The sequence below is a fragment of the Meles meles genome, chromosome 16 (assembly GCF_922984935.1).
Source record: "Meles meles chromosome 16, mMelMel3.1 paternal haplotype, whole genome shotgun sequence".
Taxonomy (NCBI): Eukaryota; Metazoa; Chordata; class Mammalia; order Carnivora; family Mustelidae; genus Meles; species Meles meles.
The window spans coordinates 68652644-68665776 of record NC_060081.1 but is presented as its reverse complement, the minus strand read 5'-3'; the positions used below and the strand labels follow the sequence as shown (position 1 = coordinate 68665776).

General features: G+C 51.9%; 1 protein-coding gene across 2 annotated transcripts; it reads right to left on the bottom strand.

Moving 5' to 3' along the window:
• Positions 1-1090: 1090 nt before the first annotated feature.
• On the bottom strand, positions 1091-12147 carry CD40 (CD40 molecule). Of its 2 annotated transcripts, none has more exons than XM_045980155.1 (9): positions 12047-12147; positions 8719-8794; positions 8255-8380; positions 7844-7990; positions 7421-7514; positions 4310-4371; positions 2351-2449; positions 2209-2237; positions 1091-1678 (listed from the first exon to the last, which is right to left on the bottom strand). In XM_045980155.1, the coding sequence occupies exons 1-9, from the start codon at positions 12095-12097 to the stop codon at positions 1517-1519; spliced, it is 846 nt and encodes a 281-aa protein (XP_045836111.1). In that variant the 5' UTR covers positions 12098-12147; the 3' UTR covers positions 1091-1516. The 2 variants fall into 2 exon arrangements, with proteins under 2 accessions (XP_045836111.1, XP_045836112.1); XM_045980156.1 differs by having other exon boundaries at positions 2363-2449.
• Positions 12148-13133: the final 986 nt, after the last annotated feature.

Here is a 13133-nt window from a genome sequence, read left to right as displayed (position 1 = left end):
AATCCAAAGCTGCTTCTCAATGGGGGGACAGGTTGAGCTCCCTGGGTTGAACCAGCCTGGTCGAACCCTCATCATGAATCTTTGTGCAGGGCTTTGTGTGGCTCTTCCCTCTCCTTGTCCTACAACCTTCCTCCCCTCCTCTCCCCTCCTCTCCCCTCCTCTCCCCTCCCCTCCCCTCCCTTCCCCTCTGCTCCCACTCCATCTGCTGTTCCTCCTGGCTAGGCTCCCCCTCAGTTGGCACAGCAGGAAAAGAGAACAGGATGGTTTATTTTTATCCTAAGATACTGCTGGGGGGTGGGGGGAAGGGGCACCATCTGACCAAGAAGCAGCAGCTCCTGTAGCATTTGGGAGGTCAGAAGGAAGTGGGAGGCCGAGGACCTCCCCAGGAAGGAGCTACAGATGTAGGCTCCAGAGAGCAGGAAGATCTGGAAGGAGCAGCCCAGGACCAAGAGTGGAGATCTCCAAGTGCCATCACTGAGAATTGCTGTGTGACCCCAGGCAAATCCCTTCACCTCTCTGGGCTCCCACTTTTACCTCTGTTAAAGAGGGAGGGATCTGGACCCTGCCTGCCTGCAAGGCTGTTTTTTATGAACACGAATAAAATGAGGAGAATGCTTTGCAAACACAATGCCAAATGTGAGCACACATGGAAACCGCCAGGAAGGGCAACAGCCTGGGGATGTTCTTATCCTCAGAAAAGTGCCCTAATTCTGTGAGCCTGGCAGCAAGTTAAACAGCTCATGTCACCCAGCATTTCCACCCCCGTTTTCCTTTATACATGTTTGATGACTTTTTTTTAATTACATAAGCATTACATGAACTCACTCTCCTTTGGGGGGAAAAAAGTCAAATCGTCGTTTAACCCTTCCCCTTCTTCTTCCGCAACCCAGACACTGCAACTCTTGAAGCTGTGTTTTTTCTGTGTATCCTTCCAGAACAGTTGTCATATCTACATACACACTGGTATGTTATGATTATACACGTATCTGTAGATGACATATCCTATCGTTTGGGGTATGTGCTTTAAGGGAAAAAAAAATGTTTCCATACCCATCATTCTGCAACCTGATTTTTTTTTCACGACAGTGTGTTTGAGATCCTGTTGTATAAATATATTATAATTTTTATTTAGCCAGTCCCCTGCTGATGGACAGTTAAGTGGCTTCTAGCTGTCCACTGTCACAAACAACGCCACAATGGATATTCGCGTACGCGTCTTCCCCGGGCTCGTAGAAACCACCAGGGTACATCTCTGGGCGCTGAAGCGCTGGTTTGGAGGGTTTGGTGGATATTATTCTACGGCCGCCAAAAAGTTTCAGCTCCATCTTTAACAGCAAGTTGGGAGAGCCAATGGACTCCAGGGCCGGGGTGGAAGGTTCTCTGATTCTGCACCTCAGCGGTGCGCAAGGGTTGCCCCGCCCCTTGCCGCCCAGCGCAGCAGCTGGAGCCGCAGCTCCAGGCTCCGCCGCCACGCGCCGGTCTTCCCCTGCGGCCACACTCCCGGGAGCACACTGCCTCATACTCTCTCCTGCACAGAGATGCGACTCTCTTTGCCGTCCTCCTGGGTCACCGGCTGGCACCCGTGTAAGGTCTCCTGCACCGGAGCAATGGAGTGGGGAGGGACAGGAAATTCCTCCACGTCCTCCACGGGGTCCTCCCTGCGGTCCTTCCACACAACCTTAGGGGAGCCAAGGCGTGAGGTTACCCCCCAATACCTCCGAGTAGCCCTTCCCTCAGAAGGAGCCCCCTTCCCCCAAACACAAGCCCCTTCCCCTTTCCCAAAGGGAGGGTCAGAGCTGATTCAATGGGGACTTCCTGCCCCCTGCTGGCCACACTGGGAGTGTCAAGAATCTTCCAGAGTGGGAGCCGGCAGATCCAAGGAGCTGCCCCCTCCAGCCCCTGCCCAGTGACACGGTTCCCCATGTATTAAATGCCAGGAAATGTCAGATCTTGCCCATGGTTCCAGGGCTGCTCTGTGGGGAGATGAGCTCTGGAACCGCAGAGGTTGCTGGTGCTGGGGAGTGAGCGGGAAGAGCCCTTCCTGCAGCCCAGCCCTGGGAGTGACAGCAGCTGCTTCTCCTCCCTTCCCCTACAGGCCACAGGGACAGACCCTGAAGCAGTTTTCCTGCCACAGAGGCAACACTGAGTCAGGCTTTCTTTCCAGCTTGCCAAAGCTGGAAAGGGCTTTGTTCCCCAGGGCTGACCTACCTTATTCTCTGGCTCCTTGGCCACCTTTCCTGGGGGGGGGGGGGTGGAGAGAAATGAGATGGGGAGTTGGTGAAGTCAGATCAGGAAACAGGTGGCCACTTCCGTACCTTCTCCCTCCTTCCTTCCCTCATCGCCTCCCCACCTGGGGACTCACTGACACAGGCGGACACCAACAGGACAGCAAGCAGGATCCCCATGGTGATGGGGATCACCACCAAGGCTCTCATCCGAGGTGGGGGACCTGGAGAAATCAAGACTTCGGTGATGGCTTCCCACCAGCAGCAGCCCCCCCCCCCCCAACTCCCATGCCTAAGGCAGCTGCACCTTGCGGGACTCTCAAATCCTTCAATGGCTGAGCTCATCTCAAATCCACCGATTCAAACAGGTGGTCCTGGGAGAATGTGGCCGGATGTGTTTAGTGTGACCAGCACATTAAAAAAGAATTCTTTTTTAAGGATGGGTCAGTTGGTGAAGGGGCTGCCTTCGGCTCAGGTCATGATCCCAGGGTCTGGGATCGAGCCCGGCATTGGGCTCCTTGCTCGGCACAGAGCCTGCTTCTCCCTCTGCCATTGCTCTGCCTACTTGTGCTCTCTCTCTATCTCTCTGTCAAATTAAAAAAAAAAAAAAAAAAAGGAATTCTTGAAATACTTGCCAACTTTTTAAAATTGGGAGATGCCATATTGAGTATTAGGATATCTGGTTTCTCTTAGAAGTTTGGATCCAGCCGCAACGGGCCAGCAGCCCCGCCTGGCACCCCTCGCCAAAACTGAGGAGTGGTAGCTGTCTACTCTGGCTCCCCACATGCCTCATACCTCCCCACCCTCTGTCCGGTGCAGAGGTCCATCTTCTGTCTGCAGCTTGTCTTTGTTATAGAAGAATGAAGGGTAGTAAAGTATTTCTTGGACCTAAGTCTCTACCCTAAACAGAAAAAAATGAGAGATGCACGGCAGGGACTAGGGGAAGGCAAGTGAAGCATTCACCTTGGGACAAAATCTAAGAGGACACCAAAAAACTCAGTAGTCAAGAAAAGTAATAGTTTAATGTCATGTTTTGGAAATTATATCAACAAACTATGGCCTACAAACCGGCTGCCTTTTCTTTTCTTTTCTTATTCTGAGATTTATTTATTGATTTGAGAGAGAGCACACGAGTAGGGGGAGGGACAGAGGGAAATGGAGAGAATCTCAAGCAGATTCCTCACTGAGTAGGGAGTCTGACACGGGACAAGATCTCACCACCCAAGCCGAAACTGAGATCATGACTTGAGCCGAAATCAGGAGTCAGACACTTAAATGACTGAGCCACCCAGGCACCCCTGGCTGGCCGTTGTTTAAATAAAGTTTTATTGGAACCAGGGCTGGGATTAGGCTGAGGCAAGTGAGGCAGGGCTGGATCACATTTTTATGTACATTTTGATATTTTGTTCATTAAGCTTTTTTTTTTACAATAGCTTTGATTTTTTTAAAAAAGAATGTATCAAGTGTTATTTATCTTGATGACTGCATTTTTCTCGCATCCCCTTTAATACTGTGTCCAAGGCAAGTGCCTCGCTCACCTCACTCTAGTCCCAGCCCTGCCAAGAGGAAAGCAGGTCTTGAGAAAAAAACAGAGAAAATGTCTTTGTCTTAGCAGTGACTTTTCAACTCCTTGACATGACCTGCCTGGTCCCTGTAGTTATCGGAGTCTGTGGTCTGTGCCGTGGGCCAACCCCCTCATTCTAAAATCCAAACCGAGGCCCTGAGAGGAACAGTGTCCCACCATGCTGGTGGTTGAAACGCAGAGTGGCCCAAGAGTATTGCTGGAAGACCTCAAAAGCGTGAGAACCCATGCCAGGCGCTTCCCCCAAGCCGCTAAACGAGCTGCTGCTATCATCCCATTTCACAGATGAAGAAACTGAGGCTCAGAGTAGGGAGGTGACTTGCCCAGGCTCCACGGATAAGTGGCAAAGCTGGGATGCCTCAAAACCCCAAAACTGCTCCCTCCTCTCACCACCTGCTCTCCCTCTTCCCCGCACCCCCCCATCGTCTCTGTGTGCCCCTCTGTTCCCCTTGAGCTCCTCGCCTCCCGAGCCTGCTACCAGCACCCATTCTCCAAGACTCACCACAGACAGCATCCGTCTTGTTAGTCCCCTCCTGAATCTCTATCAGGCCTTTGGTCTCACAGCTGTGCACAGACAGACGTGCATGCGTGTGTGTGCGCGCACAAACACACACACACACACACACAACACAGACATAGAGAGAGAGAAAGACATGAAATTTCCCCAACCATAAGATTTCCAACCCAAGAGGGAGACCGTCAAAACCAACAAGTTCAGGTTCATCGAGCACGTATTGTGTGCACCCTCCAATGCTGGCTATTATGGGAATGACACAGATTCTGCTCTTATGGAACTCATGAGTGCAGAGAAAAAATGGTTGCACATCTTGAAGGAGGAATAATCAGAGAGTCTCTACGGAGTGCCGTGCTTTGTCACATAGGCTGTAGTGAACTGGGAATCACTCAGAGCAGGGGAGACCAAGCCCACAGTGACTGGATGAGAGGGACGATGAGTTCAGGCTAAGGCAGGGCTTCTCACACTCAGCACTACCGACATTTGGGGCCACATGGCTCTCTGTTGCAGGGCTCTCCTGTGCACCGCAGGCTGCTAAGCAACACCCCTGGCCTCCACCCACTAGATCCCAGGAGCGGCCCCTCTCCAGTTGTGACAACCAAAATGTCTCCAGACATTGCCAGATGTCCCCTGGGGAGAAAAATTGCTCAGTTGAGAACCTCTGGGGTAAGGGTCATCCAGAAAGGCTGCCCTAGGGAAAGGAGATCTGAGTGACCTTGAAGGATGTAAATTTAGAGCAGCAGTACCTTAAAGCTGAAGCAGGACAAGGTGATTTGAGGGATTCGGTGGGAGGCATGCCAGACAGTGCGAAGGAACTACAGAAAATTGGGTTTTAGAACCGGATCACTGGTGATCAGCCATGAAGGTTTCACCCAGATTCAGCTGGTAATACTGTGTCAGCATCCAACCAGAGGACCACACAGTGACAGGACTAGGGGGGCCAGAGAACTCACAGGAGGAGAAATTACAGACAAGTACAGCCGGGAGGCCTGCACACGCATCTCGATATGGGATGATGAAGACGTGCTCTAGGGGTGCCTGGGTGGCTCAGTGGGTTAAAGCCTCTGTTTTCGGCTCAGGTCGTGATCCCAGAGTCCAGGGATCGAGCCCCACATCGGGCTCTCTGCTCGGTAGGGAACCTGCTTCCCTTCCTCTCTCTGCCTGCCTCTCTGCCTGCTTGTGATCTCTGTCTGTCAAATAAATAAATAAATAAATCTTTAAAAAGAAAAAAAAAGACATGGCTCTAGGAGGAGTGGGGAGGAGTGGACAGAAGAGAACATAGCCAAGAAAAATACACCTAAAGCAGGGGGAAAAAAGGTGAGAAGCTACAAAGAAAGCGTGTACATAAGGGTGCCTGGGCGTCTACAAGACACTCCTACATGTCTTTTCCTCATGGCTTGTGAAGTGAAGGTCATTTCCATTTTCTTTTTCTTTTTTTTTTTTAAGATTTTATTTATTTATTTGACAGACAGAGATCACAAGTAGGCAGAGAGGCAGGCAGAGAGAGAGAGGAGGAAGCAGGCTCCCCGCGGAGCAGAGAGCCCGATGCAGGGCTCGATCCCAGGACCCTGGGATCATGACCTGAGCCGAAGGCAGAGGCTTTAACCCACTGAGCCACCCAGGCGCCCCCATTTCCATTTTCTAAATGAGGGCACTGGGGCTCAGACAAGGGTCATACACTTATGTGGGGTCACAACCATTCTAAGCTGCCCTGAGGCTGGGATCCAGTTCTCTGATTCCACTAACCCAGCTGTCCCCGGTTATCATTCAGCAGTTCTCAGTAAAGATTTATTGAGCATCTACGGTGCACCAAGCATTGATGTAGGCATAAGCAATGCATCACTGGAAGGAAAAAAAAAACAAAAACACCAAGCCCAAGTCTCTACACTGAAGGAACTGGCGGTCTCCTGGAGCAAGGCAGACAGGAAACAAATGAGAAAGAATTGTATGGAATCCTGGTATTTGTGCGGAAAATACGTGTGTTTGCACGTGCATGCGTTTATTTGTTTGCACACAGAATCTCTGGAAGGACACGCAGGAAGAGTAGCTACCTCCAGGGAGGACCGAGTAGCCAAGGAACAGGGTGAAAGGACTGGTCACCCTAGGCCTCTTTGTGCCTCGTGTCCCACGAGCTTGTCTCACCCATTTTTTTTTTTTAAGTTAAATGTAACAATTAATCGGGCACGTGTTGAAGGGTGTTCCAAGCAGGAGAGCTGGAGGCAAGGGAACCCACAGTGCGTTGAGGGGATTGCAACTGGCATGGGGGAAGAAGTCGGGAAACGGAGCTGGAAGGTTGGGGCCTGTGCAAAGGAGTCTGGGTTTCATCCTAAATGCACAGGGAGCCATGAAGCATTTTGCATAGGGAGTGCCAGGGTCCGAAATTCACTGCAGAAAGCTCACTATGGCAAGGGGGGGGGAAGCGGAGGCAGGGAGGCCGGTGGGGGGTGAAGGCACTGCACAGACCACAGTGATGACCGTGAAGGTAAGAAGAAGGAATCCCAAAACATCTGGAAGGCCAGGTGGACAGGACCTGGTGACTGATTTGGGAGGGACCATGGGACAAGTACCCAGACCCATAGGAATACCTTCCCAGAGGATAAAAGGGGCAGGCAAGTGAGCCCATTTGGCACCTGTGGGTCACCTGCATGGAGCTGGACCCCCAGTGATGGCATATGACTGTCTGGGACCCAGGAGACTGATCTGGACAGGAGATGTGGTTTTGGAACCATGGACACAGATGAGATGCTCAAGCGAGGCAGGCAAAGTGATTGGGGAGTAGAGCCTAGAACAAAGGCCAAGGAAACCAGGTAGGAGGAGCAAAGGAGGGGTAGAAGGAAAGCAAGAGAGGTGTCATGGTGCCCCAAGAAGCGAGTTTCATGAAGACTGAGAGATCAGCAGCGTCTGTTACCACCGAGATAGCAGGCAAAAAAATGCTGGGAAGTGACCTTTTTGGTCAGCCACGAGGACGTTCTAGAATTCTCTAACTGCAAAGCTGTGTGGACGTGGAGAGCAGGGACGGAAGGACAGGTAGCCAGAGAGAATGGAAGTGGTCCCACGCCCCTCCTTAGGGCCAGAAACACAAGGGATGGATCCTTGTACCTTGTCCAAGGGTGACACTTTTCCAAAGCAGATGACACATTGGAGAAGAAGCCGACGGGGCAGGGATCGCAGATGGTATCAGAAACCTCTGTAGCTGGAAGGGAGGAGGTGGTATTCGTCATCACAGTGGACCACCCTGTCCGGCTTGCAAAGGAACTGGTGGAATGGCAGGGCAGGACAAACTGCCTGTGTCAAGGGCTGTCCCCCAGCCCAGAGCTTCCCCGGTAGAAGCCTCCTCCCACCGTCCACCCCAGGCAGATGCCCAGGGCTGGAGGCAGGATGAGAAACATTCTGTTTTCTGCTCACCAAGCAGACATCCCAAGGCAGGGAGATCAAGACTGAGTGCCCAGTGCCCAACCCCTCACCTGGAGCCTCAGCTCCCATCTCCTGCCTGCAGAGCAGACTCCCAGACAGGCCACGTACCGATCTGCTTGACTCCCAGGCCAGGCGGGCATAGGCTGTGCGAGGTGCAGCTTTCACAGGCCTCGCTGGTACAGTGGAGACCTTCACGGCACGTGCAAGTGGTGTCTGTTTCTGAGGTGCCCTCTCTCTGGACCCGGAGCCCTAGGTCTGAACAGAGATGGCAGGAGGGATGGAGACAACTTACCAGCTGTGCTCGGGTGATCTGCTCCTTCCTCACATATCCCGCTTTTATTTTCTTAAACCATCTTTCAAGTAAGGATAAGTATCAAATTATTTAACAACCCAGACAACCCAGGCTGCAACCAATCAGAGCAGACTCTGGCTATGAAAAAAAGTAAGGGGTCCGTTGTCAGGAATCAGCTAGACTATCAGCCTAGCTCGTGCACACCCCTTCCCCAGCAGCCCACGCACTGGGGTCGCAGTATTTGTGCTGGTGACAGTGTCTCTCTGAGTTCCAAGTGCCTAGGAATTCGCCTTCTTTGCAACGAGTGCATTCTGTGTCGATGGCCTGTGTGCAGTCGCTCACCAGTTTCTGTCCTGGAAAACATTGGGAAATGAGATGGCTCCAGCCAGCTCAATGAGTCAGACACTTATCCAAAACTGAGCAGGCTGGGGTGTGGGGGGAGTGTGGGGGGTTCAAAGATGACTGTCTTGGACCCTTCCAGACTTCATTGTCTGGTGGGGGCCACAGGAGAGATAGGAACCCTAGAGCTGGATAGACAGAGAGGGAACCCAGAACATTCTGACAGCAAAGCAGGGATGGGAAGAATCCCAGGGGTCATTTAAGACGGGAGTGGACAGTTGACACATGGAGTCTGTGTCTGCCAGCAAACCAGGAAGGGTCCCACTACGGGGCCAGGGGGTTGGCGGCTCACCTGGAGGACACAAATTACAGCACTGGGTGTTTACTGGGTATTGCTTTTCTCTGCATGCAGTGTATTCTGGGTGGACCTAAAAACAGAATGGGGCGATTGGCGGGGATCTTGCTATCTCTGCTACAGCTGACAGAGAGGGGGAAATCAGCCAGGACAGAGGTTAGAACTGAAGTCTGCAGCAGAAAAATGGAGCCTGTGTATTACTTGGTGTGTTTGTTTTTAACTAAACTGCCAACTGATGTGATTATAAAAGGACCCAGAGGATCGGTCTGGCATTTCACAAAGTGATTGCACTAGAACATCACCATATTCCCTGAACCAAACAGATCTGCCTTTCGGCTCGACTCCTGAGTTGTTCCTCTTCCCAAAGACCCAGAAACACAGGAGGACTCCAGTACCTCCCCTGGAGTCATGAAGCTAGCTGGCTTCAGCTTGTGCTAGTTCTGGCTGGGGCTATATTTAGCACTTGGCCCCTTCCTTCTCTTCATCTGTTCCCCACCCTTTTCTCCTCTCCAAACACTCATCATCTGCTGATCCAACCCCTTCCTCATGAAATGCCAGGACTGTGAAGCTGGAAGGATTCAAATCCAGTGATTTTGCTTTACAGGTGACTAGTCTAAGGACCAGAGAGGTGGGGCACTTGCCCAGGGTCACACAAAGATAGAATCTGCGAGAGCTCAGGTCTCAACACTGCCCCCTCTCCATCAACTTGGGTCTTGCCTGTGCTATTTTTACTCTGTCCAGGTAGCACCCACGCTATTAATTACTTCTCATTAATTTAAATACATCGGGTTTAAATGTAAACTTTATATCATTGACACGAGAGAAGAGCCAGTATCACTTCTCATAAATAAACGGTAACCCTAAAAATAAATTCAACAGAAATGCAGCAATGTTATTAAAAACCCAGCAGAGCCCCTCCTCTCCAGGCCTGCCCTTGGTTTGGGTTTTGTGTATTTTTTTTTTAAAGGAGTATTAGAGAGGCACCTGGGTGGCTCAGTGGGTTAAAGCCTCTGCCTTCACCTCAGGTCATGATCCCGGGATCCTGGGACCATGCCCTGCATCGGGCTCTCTGCTCAGCCTGCTTCCTCCTCTCTCTCTCCGCCTGCCTCTCTGCCTACTTGTGCTCTCTGTCTGGCAAATAAATAAATAAAATCTTAAAAAAAAAAAAAAAAAAGGAGGAGTAGCAAGTGCTGGAGAGGTTTTAACTCTATTCTAGCTCCACAGAGTTCCTCCTTCAAAAAAAAAAAAAAGAGAGAGAGAGAGAGAGAGGATTTTAATAGAAGTGTAAAGTGAATTTCTGTTGTTTAGTTCTATATCTGTGTGTTCCCTAAAATCATGCCACACTTCAGGAAGAGCCAGTGAAAAGAGCACAGGCTTGAGAGTCAAACCGCTTAAGGCTCCAATCTTGCCTTTGTAACACTTACTAGTTTGGTTTCCCTTAGCCTCAGTTTCCACATCTCTAAAATGGGAGTAGCGCCCGCTCCACAGATAAGTTGTGAAAATCAGAATGAATATCCATAGACAGTCCGGCACAGTAGCTAGCACATAGTAGGGCTCATTTCAATGGCAGTTTTAATTATCACACGTATGTGAATATCTGCTGGGATGACGAACACCCTGGATTCTGCCTAATTGGTGGCTCTCGTTCAGCTTGGGTGAGAAGATTACTTGCAGAGAAGCTTCTTGTTCCAAATGGGGAAGGAAATATACAGGTCTGTTGATTCCACTCCCACATCCTGTGAATGTTCTTCCTGCAATCCTGCGGACCTTCCTACCAGACTCCCAGAGCAGCGGATATCCTTTGTCATTTTCAAACCCATGAGAAATACAGCTCCTTCTCTGAAAGTTTGTCAATCTCCTGCTCCCACTCCATAGCCCCAGTCTGTCTGACACAAAGCAGCTCAGGACCAAGGCTCGGAGAAGAAGGCTCTGGAATCAGGCAGATGTAGATTTATATCCAGGTTCCACCTAGCTATGAGAACTCTGTCAAGTTATTTTCTCTCTCTGAGCCTCAGTTTGCTTAACTGTGTAATGGGGGAGTTGAAAAAAATCTGACCATGAATGCCTATAAAGGATTTTGCTCAGAACCTGACACATGGGAAGCTCTTACAAGTAGTCCCTGATCTTTTTGTCACCACCCAGTCTCTACCTGGAACCCAAACTGGCAGTATGTTCTTGAGAAGCCCAGATCACCCGTCACGCTACCTTGCCTGGCTCTTCCTCCAGTAACCTCCTACAACCTCCTCCTCCTCCTCCTCCTCTCTCCAGCTCCACCTTCTTCCTGCATCCTTTCTCCCTAAGAACCATTGCTTAGAGTGAAAATGAAAGTTCTGGGACCAAAGCAGCTTCCCCACTGACTCTCTTCCCCTGCTGCTGGCTCCCCAAACCCTCCATGGGTCTTTCCTACTCAGACTTCATGCCAGAAACGACAGCCCTTGAAAGTAGGGGGAGGCTGGAGGGTTTGGGATGACAGGGTCAGGTACTTGGGGGATTCCCAGCCTCCAGAATGAGGAACTACCAAAATACATTTAAACAAAAAGTGAGTCAAGTGTGGGCCTCTGAAAATCCCGGAGACATGCTTGGTTGGGCATAAACTGAGACTTCCTGGTGCCTGGAGAAACCCCTGCTGGTCTCCTAGCCCCTTCTTGGGTCCCATGAACTACGGGTCTCCCCCAGCAAAGGTCTCCTATATCATCTTAAGGAAGACAGAGACACAACCTTGGGTATGCCTCCTAGGTTGGATCACCCAGGATTGGGGGTGGGCATGAGAGAGTGAAAAGCTCCTTGCCTTCTCAGAGCAGTACCTGGCCCTCGGCACCCCCCCCCCTATTCCCACAAGAAGGCAGCCCCAGGTGGCCAGGATATGATAGCCCCTCACAGAGGCTGGCATCTGTCCACAATGGAAAAGGGACAGGAAACCGACCAGACCCGCCTCTTCCCTTGCCCAGCCTCCCTTCTGGCTTCTGAAACCCCTCGCCAGTCTCTGTGCGGCCAGCCTCTGAAGCAACAAAACTAGACTGCAGCCTTTTGACCAAATAAAGACCTGAGGCTCCCCAAATCCCAACCCCATCTCCACAATAGGTGCACGTTTTTTGCAGTGCCCCCACTACACGCCCTCTGTGGGCTACCTGGGACCCCAACCTGGAAGAAGACAGAGGCAGCCTACCTCGTACAGCCAGGACCCCGGGGTACCTTCCCCGCCTTCTCTACCCACCTGTCTGTCCTCCCAAAATCAGCTAGGAAGGTCCCTTCCCCGAAATATTGCTTCTCTTCCCGTTCCCCCCTCTCCTGTCCCCTGTCGGGTCGGAGCAGAAATTCAACTCACGGCGGTCAACAAGGAGCCCCAGAAGAGACAGCGCAGAGGCAGAAGAACCATGGCGAGGTGAATGCCAGGCAGCGGAGTAGGGGCGTGGGCACTGGGCCTCTAGTAACTCCTCTAGCCTGTGCCCCCCCGCCCCTCCCAGGAAATGGGCGGGGTCTTTGGAGACCAATCGCAGTCGGCCTCGTTGGGCGGGGCGGAGCTCCTGAGGACTTCAGGCACCGGGATTTCCCTTGGACATTCCTAGGAGTCTAATTCTCCCCGGAGTTTAGGGACGCGTGTTTGGCGCGGGGGAAGGGCGCGTAGTCCCAGGAACAGCACTGCCTCCTCGCCCCTGGGGCTCAGAGGCCAAGCTGAAGGGTACAGGGAGCTAGCAGTCTTCCCGGAGAGCTAAAGGAGAGAAGAGAGATCCCCACGTGCTGCGAAGATGCCCCAGGGACACCACCCGCAACGGTTCTCCCCGGCAGCCTGCGGGAATTCCGGCAGAACCGAAAGTGTCCCCACCGCGGATGGAGAGGCCTGAGGAAGTTCCCCCATCCCTGAAAGCGGGAAGGCCGCAGCTGGGGTGTGGGGAAGAGGAGGGTTCGGGTGGCGTTTCAAGGAAAAGAGTTTTCCAGTTTAAAGTTTCGCTCTCTTTCAGAGGAAATTCCCTCGAATGGGCGCAGCGTCTCAGCCTCCCCAGCCATCCATCCGTGCATCCATGCGTCCCCGCGTTTCCGTCCGGCCGCTGGAGACAGGCAATTAGAGTAGAACATCAGCCTTTTGGGGATCGGGAATCCCCACGAGTATCTCAGGGGACTGCGGACCCTCTCGTTCTACAGAAACCCCCGCATGCTTGTGCCTACATTTCCCGGGTTCTGGCCCTCCAAGCCATTCCTCAACCAACGTTAACACGACCTATTCGGCAGCATGGAACACCTGGATTCTGTTCTAGGCTCCGCCTCTGATGGGTTGCGTTCTGTTGAACCTTGGTTGTCCCCAGTGGAACCTGAGGAGCTTGAACTAGACAGCTGTTGGGGGGATAGCACAACAAGTTTTGCATTTCTGGGCCAGCCCAAAAGGCCAGGCTGCATAGATCAGGGAAGATGGGAGA